General features: G+C 32.5%; 1 protein-coding gene across 1 annotated transcript in view; it reads right to left on the bottom strand.

Moving 5' to 3' along the window:
- Nucleotides 1-21,065, bottom strand: part of LOC127723848 (uncharacterized) — a 373,964-nt gene that overhangs the window by 240,177 nt on the left and 112,722 nt on the right. The window contains exons 29-37 of the mRNA XM_052230569.1: nucleotides 14,044-14,134; nucleotides 13,246-13,368; nucleotides 12,054-12,142; nucleotides 9,405-9,498; nucleotides 7,699-7,929; nucleotides 6,043-6,093; nucleotides 5,475-5,666; nucleotides 3,116-3,220; nucleotides 1,780-2,011 (exon numbers count right to left, since the gene is read on the bottom strand). Coding sequence (XP_052086529.1) covers nucleotides 1,780-2,011; nucleotides 3,116-3,220; nucleotides 5,475-5,666; nucleotides 6,043-6,093; nucleotides 7,699-7,929; nucleotides 9,405-9,498; nucleotides 12,054-12,142; nucleotides 13,246-13,368; nucleotides 14,044-14,134 — 1,208 coding nt within the window. The remainder of the gene's footprint in view (nucleotides 1-1,779; nucleotides 2,012-3,115; nucleotides 3,221-5,474; nucleotides 5,667-6,042; nucleotides 6,094-7,698; nucleotides 7,930-9,404; nucleotides 9,499-12,053; nucleotides 12,143-13,245; nucleotides 13,369-14,043; nucleotides 14,135-21,065) is intronic.

The following is a 21,065-nucleotide window of genomic DNA, read 5'->3' on the forward strand; positions in this document are numbered from 1 at the left end:
TTAACATTGAAGCTCGGCTTTGATGACTGATAAAATTGATGTTAATAATTTCAAAGGAGGTTTCGTAGAGTTTGAAGACCCAGCAATATAACGTTGTTTGTAATGACACTTCTGTAGTTTAGATATCAAATACAGTGAAGAAAGATCCAGTTTCGGTTGAAATCCCAAAGAAACAAAACAAGATCTATCATTATTCGGGATTTCTTCCTTGGTAAGGTGTCGTAGGGGTATAATGGATTTCCAAATGAATTGTCAACACCTAATTTATTTATCAAGCAGCTTATGTAATGTGATTTACACACAAAAACGATGTTATTTGTGATATATCTGCGGAGACAACAACATATTCGTCATGGAGGTAAGACAGGTGCTTTGCAACATTTGAGTCTTTCTTTGAAAATTAATGTGTATTCATAGTACACTTTCTATTTTTTTTTTTTTTATTATTCTGAGTTGTATCAGCGACGTTACAACATTATCTGTTCGAAAAGAATATCTACGTCTTCTTTCTTGCGTTAGCATAATCCTCGATTGAATTCATCAGTATTCTGATGTTGTGTTTCCAATTGGTACATTATGGCTTACGATATGTTGGGCCTTTGGAGAACCCTTTTCGCAGAGAATTGTTATTGAACCTGTTTAGGTCACCCGTATTAACGTGGCCTGTTTGTATAAATGAGGAACACACACAGGTGCAATCAGAAGGTTAATACTTGAAGTCGTCAACATTAAGATCCTGCAACACGTGATTGTAAGTGAACGTTTTAGTGGCAATTGTATTGGTATAGGTATAAGAAATGATGGATACAGACAGATCTTTAGAAAAGGGAGATATTTTTGGGTGAACTGATTTATGATAAAGGATATTGCCTAACTTGTTGGCATCGATACCATTGTTGGCAAAGGGAATTATTAGAAAAGTTTCTGTTCTCCTTTTCATCTTTTCCATGCGAACTGGTTTGAATAGTCTGTAACTTCCAATATCAGAGATGACAAGTTTTTATTAGGTTAAATAGGGGTTTGTGACAGTGGTTTACAACCATGGGTTGTACAGATAATGACTTAATAAAGGGGGTAGTGAATGAAGCTTTGTTCGGATGTGATGAATACTTAACGGATTGTGTACAAATGTCGGATTGTCATTAATAGAGACATCATATAGAATAAGGAATGTATAATTCAGATGACCATGACTGCGTCTATGTTGAGGAGTAGAGTTGAAAATGTCTATCATGTTCACCGAGCTACAGAAAGGACCAAATAGAATACACATACCATCGATGTTGTCATTGTAACCATATGATGTCACATTTCCCAGTCATGAATCCTCTTTTACAGTGATTCTAGAATATCTTATTTTAAATTAGTCTTGCATTACCTTTTGAAACAGAAGAGGGATCTGTATTTATATTTTTAGAAGTGATTTCTTGGTTCTTTTTTCTAGTTATCACTTTTGAGCTGTGTTGCTGACAATTTTTTAACTTCTTTCCTACTTTTGATGATACTTAGGTTGTGCAACTTTAATTTCCTCTTCATAAACTGTTTTTGCTACTAGTATTTGTTTTTTGCTTTTTTTGGGGGGGTATGGTGGTCCTGACTCACATTTTTCTTAAATGCATGTTGTCTTTCCTTCTGTGACCTTTTTTTTTTGTTCTATCAATGTGTTTACCGATGTTAATCTTGCCGACTTTTCAACATCGAATAAACCAAATAATATACAGTCCAAATGTATCATTTAAACTATGTAAATGGCGAAGCCTTTAACTCTGAAACTCTTACCATCTCCTTGTTGCTGAAAGTTAACATATGCATAACCAAGAGAACTTCCTGTGTTCTTATCTCTACAGACACGGATATTGAGGACTGGACCTGCAAATGATACTTTCTCAAACAACATAGCTTCTGTGACATCTGGATGCAGATCCCCTACATACAAAGTGGTCATAAGGGAACCAGGTTTAGCTGAATTCATAGCTTGTTTTTCAAGGGCTGAATATGGCGTTGTTAATTGCTAAAACATGTCAAAGATATTCAATGTAAAAAAAATCAAAGATACAAAGCCAACAATCTGGTACGTCAGATGCGCGTCTGGTCTTTATAGGACCCATAAATCACGTTGCAATACTCATTAGTGTCATTCATATTAAAACAATTGGGAAAATAGAACAAATGTAAAAGAGCATTTAAAATAAAATTTCAGAGAAGTAAATTATCTACTTCAACTTCTTATATGATTGTCCACACTCTTGGCACACTTCAGCACAATTCAACGCCAATTAAGTCAGCATAAAATTGTGAAAATGTAGATCAAACTCAGCAGCTGGTATTGTTTGTATTTCTACTTGTTTTGATTATTCATTTTGAGACACCTGGTCACTAATGCAAGATAATACAATTATTTTTAGCAGTCTTTTGTTTTGTTGTGTATCTAGAAAGTTGTTTTCATCTAAATGTAAATTGTCCTGGTCAAACAATTTATCTTCAACATGTTAAATATGCCGTCTATTCTGTTAGAACAACTTGGATATATCTATGTGCAGTGGCAGTAATGTTTCTATAAAGAGCGAATTTAAGATTTGTTTCGTTAATTTGTTGATCAGACAACATATCAATATGAATAAGTACGTTTTCTTAGACTTCATCAATATCTATTGTAGCATCCTTGTCATTTTCCAAATAATCAATAGTAGACTACTGAAGATTAATAGTAGCGACTTCTTCGACATTTTTATTGTAATTTTAGCTGAGGTATATTAGGGGAAGGATTTATGGCACTGTAATATATAAGCTTTTTGGATAACTTTCAAATTTTCAAATTTTCACAATTACAAAATAAACCTTTTAATGAAAAAAATTAATTTCAATCAGTATGTTTATAAATGACGTAGTATTGATCTGTAAACGATTGTTGACGTAATTAAAATGGAAATGGCGTGACAGTGTTGATATAAAAAGTAATGTCGGCAAGTACGCGTGGTCAGCTGAGGTCATTTAGGATTAAAGCTTAGGTTTATACTTATAGCCTTATCTGTATATTTTAAAAGCTGATTGCAGTGTTTATACGTGTAATTATAGAAAAAAGGAAATCTGTCAAATATCTAGCTATAGAATCTACCCTAATTTGGTTTCCACGGCACCCTTCGTAACTTGTTGCTTCTATGGAAGTTAAAGCAGTTTCCTTTGCATGGTTAGCTTGCAGTACACCGACGGCTTCTTGTACCTGTAAAATATGTGTTATTAAAGGTAATTTTAGTCATAAATGATGTTGTAAAGTTCTCATACTAACAAGCAGCAAAATTATACGCCTACGTAGATACGCTGAACCATAAACAGGAGGAGACTCTGTTTACAAGATATGACGATTCACGGTTTTCTGCTTTTTGAAATATTTATCTTTACACAATTTTACCACTGTATTAGGATCCCAATGTCTCAGATTTTGTGACATTTGTCACATGTGAAAAAAAAACAAGAAAAGCTACAAATAATAAAATCTCCTCTATATTTTATGTTTAGTCAATCACGGGGTCCAATGATTCATGTAAATATTCAAAACTACATTAAAGTATCTGGATAAAAACTTGAGCATTTTTTCTAAAACACTGAAAATTTAACCTGTTTGCACCAAAATGACATCCTTAACCAGAACAAATAAAATTGTTCTCACACACCTTCTGTTTTACAATACAAGTAAAACTTTACTTCCAACCGAATTAGGGTTTCGGTAAACACGTCATTTTTATCATGTGGAAAATATTTATAACATCATAAGAAAATTTTGAAATTTAGTAAAGAGAGAAAAACTAAGCCTTTGTGTGAAATATATTTTCAAAATATTGACTCTTTGTAGACTGACAGATTAGTTGTTTCAGATGTTCCTGTTGCACCAAATATTCTTCAGCTTACAAAGATTTATCATTTTCTGTTGTCCATGGAGAGGACATTTCATTTCCTTTGTATAAGTTATAGCATTTGAGTTTACAATACCTTTTATATAATTCAAGAGGCTCTAAATGGCAATTGTCGCTCATCTGGATCAACACCGGATACTTTCTAACAGTGTATAATTGATTCTAATATGACGTTCTTCAAACGCTTTTCAGTACACACCCGTAGTGAAATGTGAATATATTGTATGTCAGCTGATCTGATCGGCAACGTCATGATTTGTTTGGGCTGTTCTAATCATACTCCCACGTCATATGCTTTTTTTATGAACGAGCTACCCGACGTCATTCGGTGCTAATGACTATAAAGTCAAAAGAATATAAGTATTTTACGGGAAATGCACGGTTGAGGAACTAAAAGTCACCAAAACAAGGAATCATAAACACACTATGATAAAACAAATTTAAATGCCATTATTTTACATATATATATAAGATTATTATTTAAATTCTTCCAAACCTTTCTAAGTACGTTATTGTTAATAGTTTAAGCATGTCACTAGTTCAGTTTTCTCCATTCTTTTACGTCAATATAAATAGTGTCTTTAATTACGGGAACGGCAAATGTTTGCCTTCACCTAGAGCTTCGATTTAAAGTATTGCCGTATTTGTCCTATTAGAATAGAAATAATTCCGGTCTGCAATCTGTTTTTGTTTATTATAATACTGGTCTTTCTTCTGTTTTCATTTTCTTTCTACTTTAGTGTTGCAAAAAATTCATCAGTCAAGGCCAAAAACTCCTCACCGGAGATTATTGAAAGTTTCTTCTTTTCGATCAATTTGTCTCAATCGTCTTGCAAGTCTTTGTTTCTGTATTCGTTGTATCTTTTTAAAACGTAGGGTAGTATTTATAAGTACGCGAACTGACAAAATGTAGCTATGCTGACTCTTTGGAGATCTTGTTTTGCTCATTATATTTTATATATTTCAGCTGCTATTTATTACAGTTTCATTTAAAATGTTAAAAATGGGTTAAAGTCCTCATTCAAAGGCAACAATCTAATAAGAAGTCGAATGTTAATTGCAGTGTTGTTGACAAATCTGACGATCTAGGCCTGCTATTTCTACTGTCAGATATTCTTTATCTATATTCATTTTCCAATCAGTAGACAATACTTAGGCATTTTAACCCTCTATGATTTAGCCTTGGAGGCCATGTTGGTTAGCCATCAGAATCATGGGAGAAATTTTGCAAGCTAGATACACCAAGGATGATTGCTACTGCTTTGTTCAATTTGACCCCGTAGTTCAAAAAAGAAGATTTTCGAAAAATTAACAAACATTGTCGACGGACGACAATGCGGACAATAAATGATGGCAAAAACTCACAATGACCTTTGGGTCAAGTCAGCAAAAAGGCTTTTGTTTTCAATGTTTTTATAGAATCGTGGGTTAATTATTGTGTGCAGGAAGTTGAAAAAGCCAAATCCGTTTGAACTATAGTGTACCATGTGATAAATCTTAGTGTACAGTGAAGTAAAACAGAGTATACATTAATACTCCTCTTTTATCATTTGTCCTACAAACCTTATACTCTAGTGACTCCTTGGATTCCAACAAGTGTAACAATTCATAATTGTCTATTTCCAGTAACATTCCAGTGATCTTTCCAGCCAGGTCTGGGTACATACTTTGGATCAGAGGAAACAAACGTTCTCCCAACATTTGCTTATGTTCCTGTTGGGGGGAGTCAGCCAACATGGTAGCAGTTAAGGGCAACTGAAAATTGTAAGATTCGCTTGTGTGCATTCTTATTTATCAAAATTTTATTTCTATTTTTCACTAAGTACAAAACAGAAACTTAACTAATCCCCTTTGAAGAAACACTTTTATTTGATGTTGTTTATAGTTGAATTACCACGGCTGCATCAATTTTGAAAAGAATTTATCAGTATCAAAATAATCATGATAAAATCAATAGAAAAAAATTAATCCAATGACCTGATTCTTTACAATACAAATGCAGTTGACGAGCAGTGGTATTATCTGCCCTAAATATATGGCATTAAGAATCGATTTTCAATCAGATTGTCACTTGTAGAGAGAGCGAGAGTTGGCCAAAAAACAAACTTTTTAATACCCAATTTATATCTACCTGTGTTTCTTTTGTCTGGTGACCTTGCAGTATAGCGACGGCTTCTCGGACCTGTAAAATATATATAACTAACGGTTATGTTGGTCATTAATGAATTTGTAGAGTTTTCATACAAACATGCAGCAGCATAGAAACATACACTGAACCATGAAAAGAAGGACAACAAACATATGCATCTGCTTTATGATATAAAGTATCGAGGTGTTCTTTTTGAACAAATAAAACTTTACACAAAGAGTGTTATGCCGTTGCATTAGCATATCTATGTCTACCGTTCGTCACAGGCAAGATAAAACCATGAGAATACAGGTACAAACACTCAAAAAGTTTCCTCGTTTTACATATGGTCAATGACGGGGTTCAATTATTATTGAAAATTTTTTTAATCTCTGTTATATTATCTGGATAAAACTGTGAAACAATTTTCAAAAAATGCTGCAAATTGTACATGCTTGTACCAAAGGGCATCCTTGACCAGAGCAAAGACGTAAAGACACAATTTTATGGCAATACATGAAAAGCTTTACTTACAAATGAATGTTGGTGTTGATTAAAATATCATTCATATTTTTTTAGTAATAGAACAAAAAACTTGGATAATTGCAAATTTGAGATATTATTGTGTGGTAAAATGATCCGCAATAGACAGTTACAGTATATGGTCAGAGAATGCAAGTATGCATATGAATGGAAAATACTGTGAATTTTAATAAACAAAGAAAAGCTTAGCATTGGTGTTTTTTCTCCTTTATTAACCTTGTATTGCTGATAATTCTTTTCTTTTTTGTTTCTCTCTACCTACAATTCTTATTCTATATTTAAAATTTCACTCTTACTGTTATAGAGTTTAAGATGATAGGCAAAACAAAACAAAAATGGAAAAAAAATGGCATTCAAGGGCAGTATATTCTATAGGAAACCAAACACCAAAATTGTGAAAAATGTAATTTAAGGACAATAACTCTTATAAAGAATCATTTTAGTTGAATAGACAATATGCAGGTTTATGCTTTCTTAGCCTATTGCCATGTCAGAGTTTCTCTTTTTCTATTTCTAAAATAATAGACAATACTTGCATTTCACCCCGTGTTCCCTTCTTTAGTTTTCTAGGCGTTTCCCTTTTACAATGTTCTAGAAGTTTCCCTTCTATAGTGTTGTTCAAGAAGTTTCTCTTCTATAGTGTTCTAGAAGTTTCCGTGACAACTATATATATATATATATATATAGACACCGAAATTAGACTGATCAGACATGAATATTCTTGTATAAGTTCTCTGGACTTGTTGGATTGACATTTTTATTTACGAACGACATCATACTAGTTTGTGAACTAATTCGATATATTAACATTTGGAATCTGCAACAGTAAGGAAAATTATTCCGGGAAAAGAAAAGGATCGGGCATATGTTTTAACATTTAGTCAAGGTGACATTTCTATTTCTATAATATTTCTTGTAAAATAGATCTTGTTAAATTTTTTATTGAGTTTTTTCTTTTGTTGGCTAAATATTAAAGGTGATTTCTGGCCGTAACAACTCACAATTGCCCTTCAGGCAAAGTACGCAAAAAGCTATTTGAGAAGGCGTAAAAGGCAAAATCAATCTGCATTGTAGTGTGCATGTATCAACCCTCCTTTAATCATGTCTACTACAAACCTTAGACTCCAGTGACTCCTTAGATTCCAACATGTGTAACAATGCTGAATTGTCAATTTCCAGTAACATTCCAGTGATCTTCCCAGCCAGGTCTTGGTACATATTTTTTATTAAAGGAAACAAACGTTCTCCTAGCATTTGTTTCTTTTCCTTTCTGCGTGGGTCGGAAAACATGGAGGTAGTCAAAGGCTCCTGTTCTTTGACTTTGATCACTTCTCCCTGGGCATGAGGCTAAAACATAATAATATTTCGTATTAGAGCTAACGGCCATTAGGCAGTACAATTATTAATTATGTAGGGAACACTATATCTTGCTGCTTGCTGCCATGAACTGAAGACATTTGCTATTCCTTTTTTACATAAGGAAATGCTGTATCAAGTCAGCAATATGACAGTTGTTTTCTATTCGTTATATGTGTTTGATCTTTTGATTTCCCCATTTTATAAAGGACTTTCCGTTGTTAATTTCCATTGGACTTCGGTATTTTTGTTATTTTTACTTTTTAAACATAAGCTGTACGATTGCTAGACTAGCTACCTCGTATTCAACATTTTAATCCAAATTATATTTCTACTTTCCACTCGGTGTAAAACTGTAAATGTACTGTTCCTTTATGAAGAATCACGAAATACTTAAGTATTTAAATGTTTATTAAAAGAATCATATTCAATTAATACCCATGTTATGAATTTCAAGTAAAACCATAATAAGAGGAACAGCAAATATGTTTAGCACAATAAGATCTACAAATAAATTAACATGGTCAAAATTAACAACTGACTCCTCATATGAGTTATTTCTCTAGAATGATCCATTTGTGTATTTTTGGCAACTACTAAGTGGATAGAGAGACCTTCTTAAAGAGAGTCGAAAGATACCTAAGGGAAGTTCAAACTTATAAGTCGAAAATAGACTGAAAACGCCATGGCAGAAAAAAACAAAAAAGATCTACCAGTAAGTCAATATGTCAAAATGTTAAGAATGCTTACGAAATTCATTGCCCTTAAATGAAGATTTTTTTACTAAATTCTATGATTTTTGCAATTGTTGTTAGAACTTAAATAGATCAGAATTTAAACTGTAAACTGTTTTGTTTGGCTGTCTTTGTGAAACAAGCAAAGTACGGAAAGGCTAATCTTCACCTTAAATAGTACATGTAGTACCTTATCAAACTGCAGAAAGTAACAGCTTTACTAACATCGATTTAGCATTTGGTTTTTCATTCATTTGACACTTGCTAATTATCGTGGTACGAGTGATACATTAATGACAGGAGGTTAACCTAGCAAACCCGCTACTTTTGGGGTCAAAGTATTACCCATTATATTCAACGGTCTCGTTAGTTTGGACACTGAGTTTTATAATATTTGTCTTTAAATTGAGAATAACTAAGTTACTCTGGGGTGAAAAAGAAAGGTGTCTGGATAAAGACAGTTAAACAAAGAACAGTTTGCCATATTCTTGTCGAGCATAATATTGAAAGGACGCATGTGAGGTGTGAAAAGAAATCTTTTATTCATATTACAAAAATTTACAGAGGAAACGGAGAGATTAAGAAAAATACAACCAAACCTAAAACTGGAATTAAACAAATGTTTTCCGGAGAGTTGATCAGTTCCTGTATAAGCACTATGTATTGAAAGTCTGCATCCGTTCTTGTTTATTTATCTACGAAAAACTAAATAGTATACCTGTTCAGACTTACCTCATAGTCTTTAACAGAAGAAACTCGTGTTTGCTCTGACGAACCACTTGGACCCAGCAGATCTAGCAAAAATGTAATCGACTTCTTTGTTTTTCTGAAAATTGAATAACTTGAAGGATCAATTTATCATATCTGGCGATAGATTAAGGCGACAATAGTTTACTGATGTTGAAATCTCGTAAATCGATTAGGAAGAAAAAAACAAGATACCCAACATAAACTAAACAGAATTACATGAACTCAAAAGGTTGCGAGAACGGATGTGGCAAAAGGGTAAGCGTCTTCTGCTATTCAATCCCTTGATACGTAAACCATTGTTAAATTTCAATGGACACCCTCGTAAAGCATAGGTGTGCCTTAATCGGATTACACTTTTTATTCATTCTATCAACTCGTTTTTAATAGTTTTTCTAGATTTTCTTGATAATCTTTTCGTATCATGAAATACTGGACGTTTAGATTTACGTGTTTGGCGGATAGATATTTTATAGTCAGTTAGTGTTACCAGGAGTATTCATTGTGCCAAATGAAAAAAGAATGCGGAGAGCATTGAAGATCAAAGATTCAAAGAAATTTTGTCAAATACTGCTAAGGCTGTGTCGGCCATGGAGTAGAACGGCCTTAGTGATCAGTATGCTGGAGTTTCTTATTGACAACTTATTTGTTGAATTTGGGGGTATAATTTATCAACAAATTGTCGGCATTTCAAAGGGAGAACTACCTGTGCGCCTCTCCTTGCCGACCTCTTCTAAATTTTATATGAGTCAGAGTTCATTCAGACACTTGTCAAAAACAAGAAGATCAAAGAAGCCAGAGTATTTAATTTCACATTCATATATATTGATGATGCTCTTTCTATTAACAATCCAAACTTTTCTGATTGGGTTCCATTATTATAACCTCCAGAACTAAAATTAAAGAAACAACAAACACGGCCTCCTCTGCCTCAGACTTTATAAAACATTTCCAGTGACTGAGCAGAAAGTTGTTGAACCAGGGCTATGTCCATGAACGTCACGTTTTGTTTTTGTTTTTTTGTTTTTTAACTTTTCCAAAAGATACCAAGACAATGTTGATAAAATTTCCGAATCAACTTCACAATTATACATGAAGAATAGATTCTAGGTACTGACGTTGTTTATAATCTTAATTAGGTGTTACAGTGTTCTTTTATTCGTCATTGTAAATTATTAACCTTGACTGTTTATATAAAGATAAGAAGATGTGGTATTTTCTATTTAGTCCATTTTCGGTAATATCGTTACTTATACATCCTGTCATCGTATTATTGTGCTATGGACTATTTTTGTATTATTGTCTTTCAGTTTTGCTTATGTGCTTTGTCTATGTGCCATTTTGTTTTCTTTGTTGAAGTATTTGTTTTTTCTCATAAGGTAATGCCTGCGCCAAGTACGGAATATGATAGTTGTTTTTCATTCGTTTGATTTGTTTGAGGTTTAGATTTTGCCATTTTATCAATTATATTTCATGTCAATATCAAAATTCTGACATTTTGGCAGGTGATATGCCATCTGGAAAAACGTCTAGTAGCAGTGGCATAAACCCAGTATACAAAACACAACATATCAAACCAAAGACGGAGCAACACGAACGACACAGGAAACCGGGCGTGATCTCAGGTGCACCGGAAGGGTAAGCAGATCTTGCTTTACACGTAGAACCCGACGTGTTGCTCATGTAAGTACAAACCGGGCGACACGTCTAAATGGGTAAGTCACATTCAAATAATAGTGAATTGGATTGTGGGTTACGACAATTGAAAATATCCATCGTCATCTGTAAAATAGATATACTATAACGGTGAACCATCTCGTGATAGTGTTCGCAAAATTTTCGAACGGATGATTTCAATTACATCAGTTGGAACTCTTGGTTCACATTCATAAAAATATAACAATTATAAGTAAAGAATATGAACATTTGCAATGAAAATTTTAAATCAAAATCTGCCATATTGAAATATACTTTTCTGTAAGAAAACTTTAAGGAATTGATTTTTTATAATATTGAATTTTATTAGTTTATGTTTGGTTTATAGCATCTCAAGAATGAACTTAAATACGATGCATCTTACTGTCCGACAAATTTCGAATAATTACGCTGTGAATGAAATAATCTCAATCTGCAATTTCATTAACAGTACCAATTTAACTGAACCAGATGCGCATTTCATTATTAAATGTCTCGCAATGATACTCGAGCCCCAAATATTGAAAATCGTTAACTTAGTACACACTTTGAATAGCTGAAAAGACAAAAAAAATGGAACAATAGTACAGTCATACCCGGACATGCTATAAGATCACCCACAGTTTTTGGTGGGGTTCGTGTTGTTTAGTCTTTAGTTTTCTATGTTGTGTCATCTGTACTATTATTTGTCTGTTTGTCCTTTTATTTTTGGCCATGGCGTTGTCAGTTTGTTTTCGATCTATGAGTTTGACTGTCCCTCTGGTATATGTTGTCCCTCTTCTATAAGAGCTATCATCGAGACTTGCAGTAAAGCGGATTAATGTAGTTTTCATATTTGCTTTGATCAAAATAATATAATATTTTGAAGATGATTAATTTAGATATTTTTTTGAAATATACTATTTGCCATCGTTGATTTGATTTATAAAAAAAACTTACGGACTTAAATGATTACATGACTGTAATTCTTGAAGATATAGAAACACCTTGCTGAAGAGTCCTTTGTCAGGTCTACATATGTCTGCTCCCTGTGGATCATTATGCACATTATACGTGAATCATTATGCACATTATACGTGAATCATTACTCAAATTGATACATGCACAAGCTAGTAATTCTAGCAAGATTACAAATGTGTTGTTGCATCAGCGCATTTTCACGATAATAATCATTTTGAAATGACTTACAAGCAATATTTTAAAACATCAATAATTAATGCTTGCACAAATAGAAGAAAACGTGTAACCATATATGTTTGTAAGCTTTTGTCTTTTTTGTTAAGCAGTATTATTGTTATGGAAAATTTGTTACTTCCTTATGTACAAGAGTAAATATACATGAAAGGAATAGGTTTGATAAGGCCCAAACATGGCCCCCATATTTAGATTATAGGGTCTCTAGAAATTTCAAATTCGGATTTATTGACCATTATCACAATGAATCATAGCTAATACAGTGACTAGATAGAAAATAATAATTTTTGTTGAAAATTAACGATCCTGCGTTTTATTCATGACGTCACAAATAGTATTCATTTTGATTTTCCACAAACAAAATGAATGAAAATGTGTAACTTTTAATTGATTATTGGACAGGAGACATAGAGCGCATACGTCGACAAAACATTATCTTTAAAATAACGTTTATAACATGTATAAAGACATGTTACATGTCTAATTTGAATATATAGGTTGTCGACGCCTTTTGCTCTATGTTTCTTGGTCCTATATGTGATTGAAATCTGGCCGATTTTGTTAAATTTCGCCAAAATCTCTTATCTTAACCTATTTGGGATGTAAAAATCAACGCTTTAGAATGAAACTTTGACACAAATAGTTCTATTAAACTTTCTCACGTGTCTTTCAGTCAACTTGCAACATTTTTGAACATGTAACATTTATCTTTATAATCGAGGCCAAATATGGTCCTTTATAACTTTTACGTGTTTTTTTCTTTTTTTTTTTATCATTGTGCTGTATAATTTGCTATTGCTTCAACCTTTTGTTTCTATTCAGGCATTTTTATTCCATCAAAAATTTGCGATTGCCACGTTTTAAATCACTTATACGAGAAGAGATTCTTTAACAATGTCCCTTACTTATTGACCAGACAAAAACATGATAGTTATACCTTCAATACTTGTACAGCGCATGAAACAGTAACATCTGTTGAATGTTCAAGAAGAACAAGCAGCAAACTTTTTATCAAAAACCTTAAGACAGGTATACCTTGAACAATTCTTCCACCTGCTACCTAGAAGAGATGATTATAAAACGATTTGTAAACTTTATTTATAAAAGTAATTAAAGAAAAATTCCGAACTCAAAGGGACATTCCAAACTGAAAGTCTTTTAAAATGGCAAAAGCTCACACACATCAAATGAATAGAAAACAAGTGTTTACACATTTTTTAAAACCACAAATATAAAGTGTCATAACATCAAGGAGACATAAGATAACCGATGTACAATTCTTGGGAAAAGAGATGGTCGAGAAAAATAATCGATTATTCACAGATAAAAGGTATTTTCAGAATGCAGTTTTTTTTGTTTGATTTTTGTTTTGTTATATTTTTTATTTATTGTGTCCACGTGTACACAGAATAGGCATGCAGTTGCCAGAACGTTGTACAAGTAGATTCATTGGTAATCAAATAATTATTGTTTTTTTTTTTTAATTTAAAAAAAAAAGGAATCATAAGTCTTTCCAGTTTTGATTTGTTTAATGAATCGATGTTTAATTTAAGAATTAAACCTTGAAATATTGATGAAAACTTTATATTCGAACACAAGAGAGCTGAACTATAGCACAACATTGTTTGAAATTAGGAATAACAAATTATAACCCATAATGTTGCAATGGTAAGACAAAAAGTTCCCCAATAAGACTGTAATACATCTGTGATGTTGATAAATATAGATTGCTTACTCCTTGATTAAAAAACAACTCTCCTATAAAAATCGACAATCGACAGAGACGAAGTACTGTTTCCGAGCTTTTTAAGTATTCCTCCTTGCATCTGTGATAAAAAAAAAAAAAACAAACGTAAAAATATACCAATAATCAGCATGACAAATCATTATCAACATGTTCAATATTCAAGTTTTACAATTATGTTATGTGTATGTTGCTCATTGTTAATATAGCAATCGGTATCGATAGGACGATAAATTTTGAACCTACCTCAAAAGAAAAAGATTTCCAAAGTTGGCAAAAGTCTGTGTTGTCTTTAATTTACAAATTAAGTTCTGTACAAGTGTTGCTCCTGTATTTTGAAAACTTGGATCATTTAGACACTGGTGAGATACAAAACAAGTATATACTATGTATGCATGTGAAATAAATACGAAAGACGATAAAAAAAATGAAATGTTTGTTTTTGGCTAGCCATAAAACCAGGTTCATCCCACCATTTTCTCTTAAAATGTCCTGTACTAAGTCAGGAATATGGCAGTTGTTAACAAATAGTCCGTTTTTATGTATGTTAGCGTCTGTTTAATTTTGTAGTTAAATGTTTCTGTTGTTCCTTTGTTTTCCTCTTGGGTTTTAGTTTGTTTTCGATTTGTGACTATTGATCAGCGGTATAATACTTTTGCCTTTATGTGTAAAAGACAAAACAGTTTTTTTATGTCGGATATTGTATTTTGAACATTGTGATGAGACTAAACTCTGGTTATAAATCAAAGGAGACAGTAGTTTATCGCTGTTAAAATTTCGCCAAGCGATCAAAAAGAGTCCAATCAAGTTAAAAAGCAAAAACTAAAGGAATCAGTAACGACATAACATTGAAAATGAAAATGGGGAATGTTTCAAAATGACAACAATCCGACCAAAGAGCAGAAAACAGCCGAAGGCCATCTATGGGTCTTCCACATAGCTAAAAAATCCCGCAGCCGGAGGGTGGCATCAGTTGGCTCCTAAGCAAAATGTGTACTAGTCAAAAAATAAATGTTGTTTTCCATTAGCTCTGTTATAGATGATATATTCGAGTATTTGATTTTGTCAGGAATATTATGCGACTGTCATACAAGTGAGAGGTTTAGCTAGCTATAAAACCAGGTTTAATCCACCATGTTCTACATAAGAAAAAACCAGTACCAAGTCAGGAATATGACAGGTGTTATCAATTCGTTTGATGTGTTTGAGCTTTTGATTTTGCCATCTGATTAGGAACTTTCCGTTTTAAATTTTTCCTCGGCGTTCGGTATTTTTGTGATTTAACTTTTTATGGACTACCCCCTTTCGAATTTTCCTTGGAATTCGGTTTTTTGCTAACACTTTTTTTTTCTTTTGCTTATCATCAATCTACCTTTTCAAATAAACTTTCTACAATATATGCCAAAACTTTCTCATCAGAGCAATTGTTTAGCATCTGTACAATAATGTCCGATGTTTCTTCTAAGTTGCCTGCCACATGATCACATAATGTGAGTTCGTACAGGATATCATTAAAAGCAGAAATAATATCGTCTGCCGGAAAAAAGTTACTAGCATAGTCTTTCCTTAAACCAAATCGCTGGGAATCTTCTTTTAAGCTAATCTGAAATTATTGTAATTGCAAATTAACCCTTCAGTAGAAGATTTGAACTTAAAAAAAATGGTCTTCTTTTCGTTTGATTTTTTTTTAATTGTTAATGTCAAAGCCATTTATAGCTTACTATATATTCTTTATCTTTTTTTGTTAGTGAAGGCCGCACTTTAATTACAGTTTTTTCTATATTAAATGCTTATTTGACAAGAAAGAGTCTGATTGATTGTGCAATCAGCACAAACAGGGACATGTCGCAACAACTTATAAAAATGACAAATAAAACATGTAAAACATTTACTAGAAACTAACCCATGCAAGCGTTGATATAAAGGACACTAAATATGTATAGTATTGATTAATTATGCATGTTGAGAATTACGACATCTAATTTTAAGTAATGTGGTGAAAGGTTCCAGATAAAAATGTTAAATTCTTCGTATATATTTTACTTAATCAGTCAATCTTTAAACAACCGTCGTTGATGTTTATTAGACAGCTTTACTCGACCGTCTTTTGATGGTTATCAGAAATCTTTAAACGTCCGTTGTTGGTGTTTACCAGAAATTTATGATAGATTCATATATGGATATCCTGGTATCCCAAGCATTTTAAGAGATGTAGGAGGTATAATTTAAGAAGACAGCAATTTAACTATAATACAATCAGTATTATATAATTATTTGTAGTAAAACATTTCCATTAAAATAAAGTATTACTGTAGTGAAAATGCCAATTGGAATTGTCTTCATCTGTGGCACCTGTGTTGGGGCATACAAATTTTGTTGTCCCTGTGTCATGGTAGGAAGGATATATCCAGGTACAGCTGATGGAAACATCTGACTCATCAACTTAAATCTTAATCAAATCAAACATGTAACATCTGACTCATTATAACAGCAGCAGGCTGTCCCTAAAATCAAAATTAAATCAAGTATGTAACATCTGACGTATCATGGCAACAGCAGGCTGTAACTTAAATCCCAATTAAATCAAGCATGTAACATCTGACTCAATATAGCAGCAACAGGATGTCCCTAAAATCAAAACCAAAACAAGCATGTAATATCTCAATCATCATAGCAGCAGCAGGATGTAACTAAAATCCCAATTAAATCAAAGCATGAAATATCTGACTCAATATAGCAGCAACAGGCTGTCCCTAAAATCAAAACCAAATTAAGCATGTAATATTTCACTCATCATACCAGTAGTGGGCTGTAACTTAAATTTCAATTAAATCAAGCATGTAATATCTCACTCATCATAGCAGCAGTGGGCTGTAACTTAAATTCCAATTCAATCAAGCATGTAACATCTGACTCAATATAGCAGCAACAGGCTGTCCCTAAAATCAAAACCAAATTAAGCATGTAATATCTCACTCATCATAGCAGCAGTGGGCTGTAACTTAAGTCCCAATTAAATCAAGCATGTAACATCTGACACTTCAAACCAGTGGCAGGCTGAAACATGTGAAAATAAAATACTTATTTTCTAATATTGATAACAAACAAAATTTTTTTGGTTTTTAGTATACTACTTTTTAAATAAATTCGTTGAAAATTATGTTCTTATTTCCGTAATTGAAGTGAAAAGGAAAACGTCATCTCTTCGCGATCATGTAAATAAAGAAACTGAATATCACTCACCACAAAATATGTTTTGAAAATTGACATGATGGTTCAAGTGTGTTATTCAGATGGAAAATGTAAAACCACTTATTTGACAAAGAATATGTGTACACATTTTGTTTTTATGGTTATTTTAAAATATTACAGGATTCCCGGTAATTTTAAGAAAGTAAAAAGAAATAGGAAAGTTAAAGTCCTGTTCAAACCAATAAAGAAAATATAGTACGGAAATCAATAATCTGAACATAAACACACCTTGTAATCACCTACGATATTTATACATGTATCAACTGTAATTTTATATGTTTTTGATACAATTATGTGTTTCAAGTTTCTAGTATAGATAATCAATGATATATGAGTAGTATAACTTTCATATATATAAATTTAACATTCAACACTTTATTGTTATAGAATCATAAACCATGAAATACGGTTTCCGTTTACTCAAGTGTAATCAATAGTAAATAAATACAAACGACAAGTGTATGTGTAATCGTCTCCCTACACATGAGTAGTGTACACATAATAGTAACCAATGTCATGTAAATGAAGTTCTATTTTCCACTTTTCAGTCCTCAAAATGAAATAAATTAGAACAACATATAAAAGTCGGAACAATGTTCTTCTGACATCAGACTCGGACTTCTCTTGAACTGAATTTTAATGTGCGTATTGTTATGCGTTTACTTTTCTACATTGGCTAGAGGTATAGGGGGAGGGTTGAGATCTCATAAACATGTTTAACCCCGCCGCATTTTTGCGCCTGTCCCAAGTCAGGAGCCTCTAGCCTTTGTTAGTCTTGTATTATTTTTAATTTTAGTTTCTTGTGTACAATTTGGAGTTTAGTATGACGTTCATTATCACTGAACTAGTATATATATTTGTTTAGGGGCCAGCTGAAGGACGCCTCCGGGTGCGGGAATTTCTCGCTGCATTGAAGACCTATTGGTGGCCTTCTGCTGTTGTCTGTTCTGTGGTCGGGTTGTTGTCTCTTTGACACATTCCCCGTTTCCATTCTCAATTTTATCTTAACATTTTATAGTTATTAAAACAACACTACATTTAAAATTTATTTCATTATGGTACGTCCGCTTGTAAGCCTTATGCTGCATAAAAGTTGGGTTAAGAAAACGTCTTAAAACATTTTTTGTAGTATTATATTCGAGTTCTCTTCTCATTTGCTACGCCAATAGAGTTTCCTGTGTTTTATAATTCATAGATTTAGTCTTGGTGGTCATTGTTCAGAAAAAGCTGTACAAATACCAAACTCTTACCTTTCACTTTAAAGATCATGGAGTCATGTTTAAAACATATTAAAGAATTAAGAGTTCATTTCCGTTTTTCAAGTTAAACACGAAAAATCGATCAGAAGATATAATAATCAAATCAATGCCGGCCAAATATTTCCTTTTTTACTTTTTTCGTTTATGAATGTTTTTTTCTGTATTACAAAAATGCTATATATATATAGTCTTTTCGAATTAGCTGAAAAAAACAAGGTTATTTCTCTGGCGTCTTCAAACATGGTCGCTTTTTCCATGACGTCACAAAGGAAGACAATCAACAAGTCAGGAAATGTATAAATCGAGTAAGAGTTAGAGAAATGTGAATATCATTCAACTTATTTTAATGGCAAACAAAACTATGTATGGCTGAAGTTTTTGAACATTTTAGAATGGTTGGTGTGATCACATGGGATCGTCCCTCTTTACAGACCATTCTATGCGTTTTGGTATGACAACCAAGAAACTATATCGTTTATGTTGTGGACCTCGATCCTTTACCAGGTATTTCAACATTTCGAAATTGCAGAGTGGAGATGACCCCAAGAGACTCACCATACATGCATATATTATTCAATTAATTTTGACATGTCAAACAAAAACACATATAGGGTGGGTTTTGAAATCTAAACCATTTATAAGATATTTACACATTCTTCAATCGCAGGGATTGGAGGATGGCCCATCGAAATACGGAGTGCTCAAAAGTGCTTTAGAAGGGGAAGGCAGATCTTCTTTCGCCTTTATTCATTAATATCTTTCCAGACAAAAGTCCATTTGCCAATTACCGATTTGATTCTGCTATTATACATTTCTAAAACAAATTGCTTCCCTGTATCAATCGTAGACTAGTTCTATACCAAAACTCACAGCATGATAAGTTGAAAGTGATATATCAGCTGTTTAACCAATTTGTAGTAAAAACCAACTTCTGGTATCAAAATAATATAGCTTAACAACCAATTTGTAATTAACAGATTTGAAAAATCTAAAGGGAATTAACATTACTCACAGATAAATTTGCTCTTTCCTTTAGTTCTCCATTGCCAATCAAAATTTATGTCCCTCCTTACTGGATCTGTAATAAAAGGGTCAATTACGGGAATTGGCAAACAGACAAATCAGTATGATATTGGTTAATTCAAGGATATTGCAGGTAAATGACAGGTAAATTACAGCTACTAAACAATCTGAACAAAGAATATAGAAATATCTGTATGACTGCAAGCGATTGCGAATTGTCTTAACTGTACTGCATTAACCGCAGACGAAAAGTATGATACTGAACTAAAAAACTGACATATTTCTTACGGATATTTTTGTTTCAGTCGTTTAAGAACTGTTCAGATCAAAATGACTGTTTCGGTTTACTAGTGTGAGAATCAGTTATGGTAACTTAAAAAAAATGTATTCATTAAATTACAGAAATTGTTTTGAGCAAGATTTGATTGTAACAATCAACAACTATATGTCATTAAGAAGAAAGTGTTGGTGAAATAAACCAAACATTTCCTTTCAATTGCCTTTCATTTTGTGATATCAAGAACTTTTATTGCTGACTATACAGTTATGTTTTTGCTCATTGAGGAAGGCTGCAAGATGATATAAAGTAGCGTAAATCGTCGCCATTAATTTAAATCTCTGTTGGATAGTTGTCACATTAGCAATTACACCAAAGATTATTGTATATAAGGTATGATTGCCAATGAGCCAACTCTCAACCACAGATCATATAAAAAAGGCGTTTACTACAATAGGTCACCATGATCACCGTTCAAACTAATAACAAATCATGAATCTAAGACTATTCTGTTTGTCAACTTCCCTGAATAGATCAAGAATTTATGTCATTCAAAATCAACAAAATATAATAATATACTGTCCTGTACATGAACCCAAGAATTAAGTATGCAATTCCTATTTCAAACTATGTTCATACTTTATAGATACATAAAAGGTTGATTATGATCGTGATGATATGTTTGGTGAATACAACTATGCACAATGCTATTTAAATTAAACAATTACTTTACGCAATATTGTGTAACTGTAAATGAAATTTAAAGTATGTTTTTATAGAGTAATTGTTATTCAGTTAACCACATTTCAAGCAAATGTACAGGTAATTGAAAACTTATGTTTGAGAGTAAAGTGTAGGTTTTACTGTAAAATTGTTAATTATTTGTATTATGTTTAATTGTTGGTTTTCCTCTTTCTAACTTAATTGATAAACATGCAAAAGTTAACTGTCTCTATTCATCATATATATATTATTTTTCTTTCAAATTTAATAAACCTCTGAAGTTTTACGAATTTTGAGTTTAAGATGAGGATTGAAGAAAGGCGGGAGATAAAAAGAGGACATTCGAAACTCCTAAGTCGAGACAATGCATGGCAAAAAATAGAAAGATGACTAAAAGACAAGCAAGATCACAAAATACTAAAAACATCATTATCAAAAGATTTAAAACTGTGCTAAACGAACCCTGCGTAAAAAACTGG

This window comes from Mytilus californianus, unplaced genomic scaffold, assembly GCF_021869535.1.
Source record: "Mytilus californianus isolate M0D057914Y unplaced genomic scaffold, xbMytCali1.0.p SCAF_13, whole genome shotgun sequence".
Classification (NCBI taxonomy): Eukaryota; Metazoa; Mollusca; class Bivalvia; order Mytilida; family Mytilidae; genus Mytilus; species Mytilus californianus.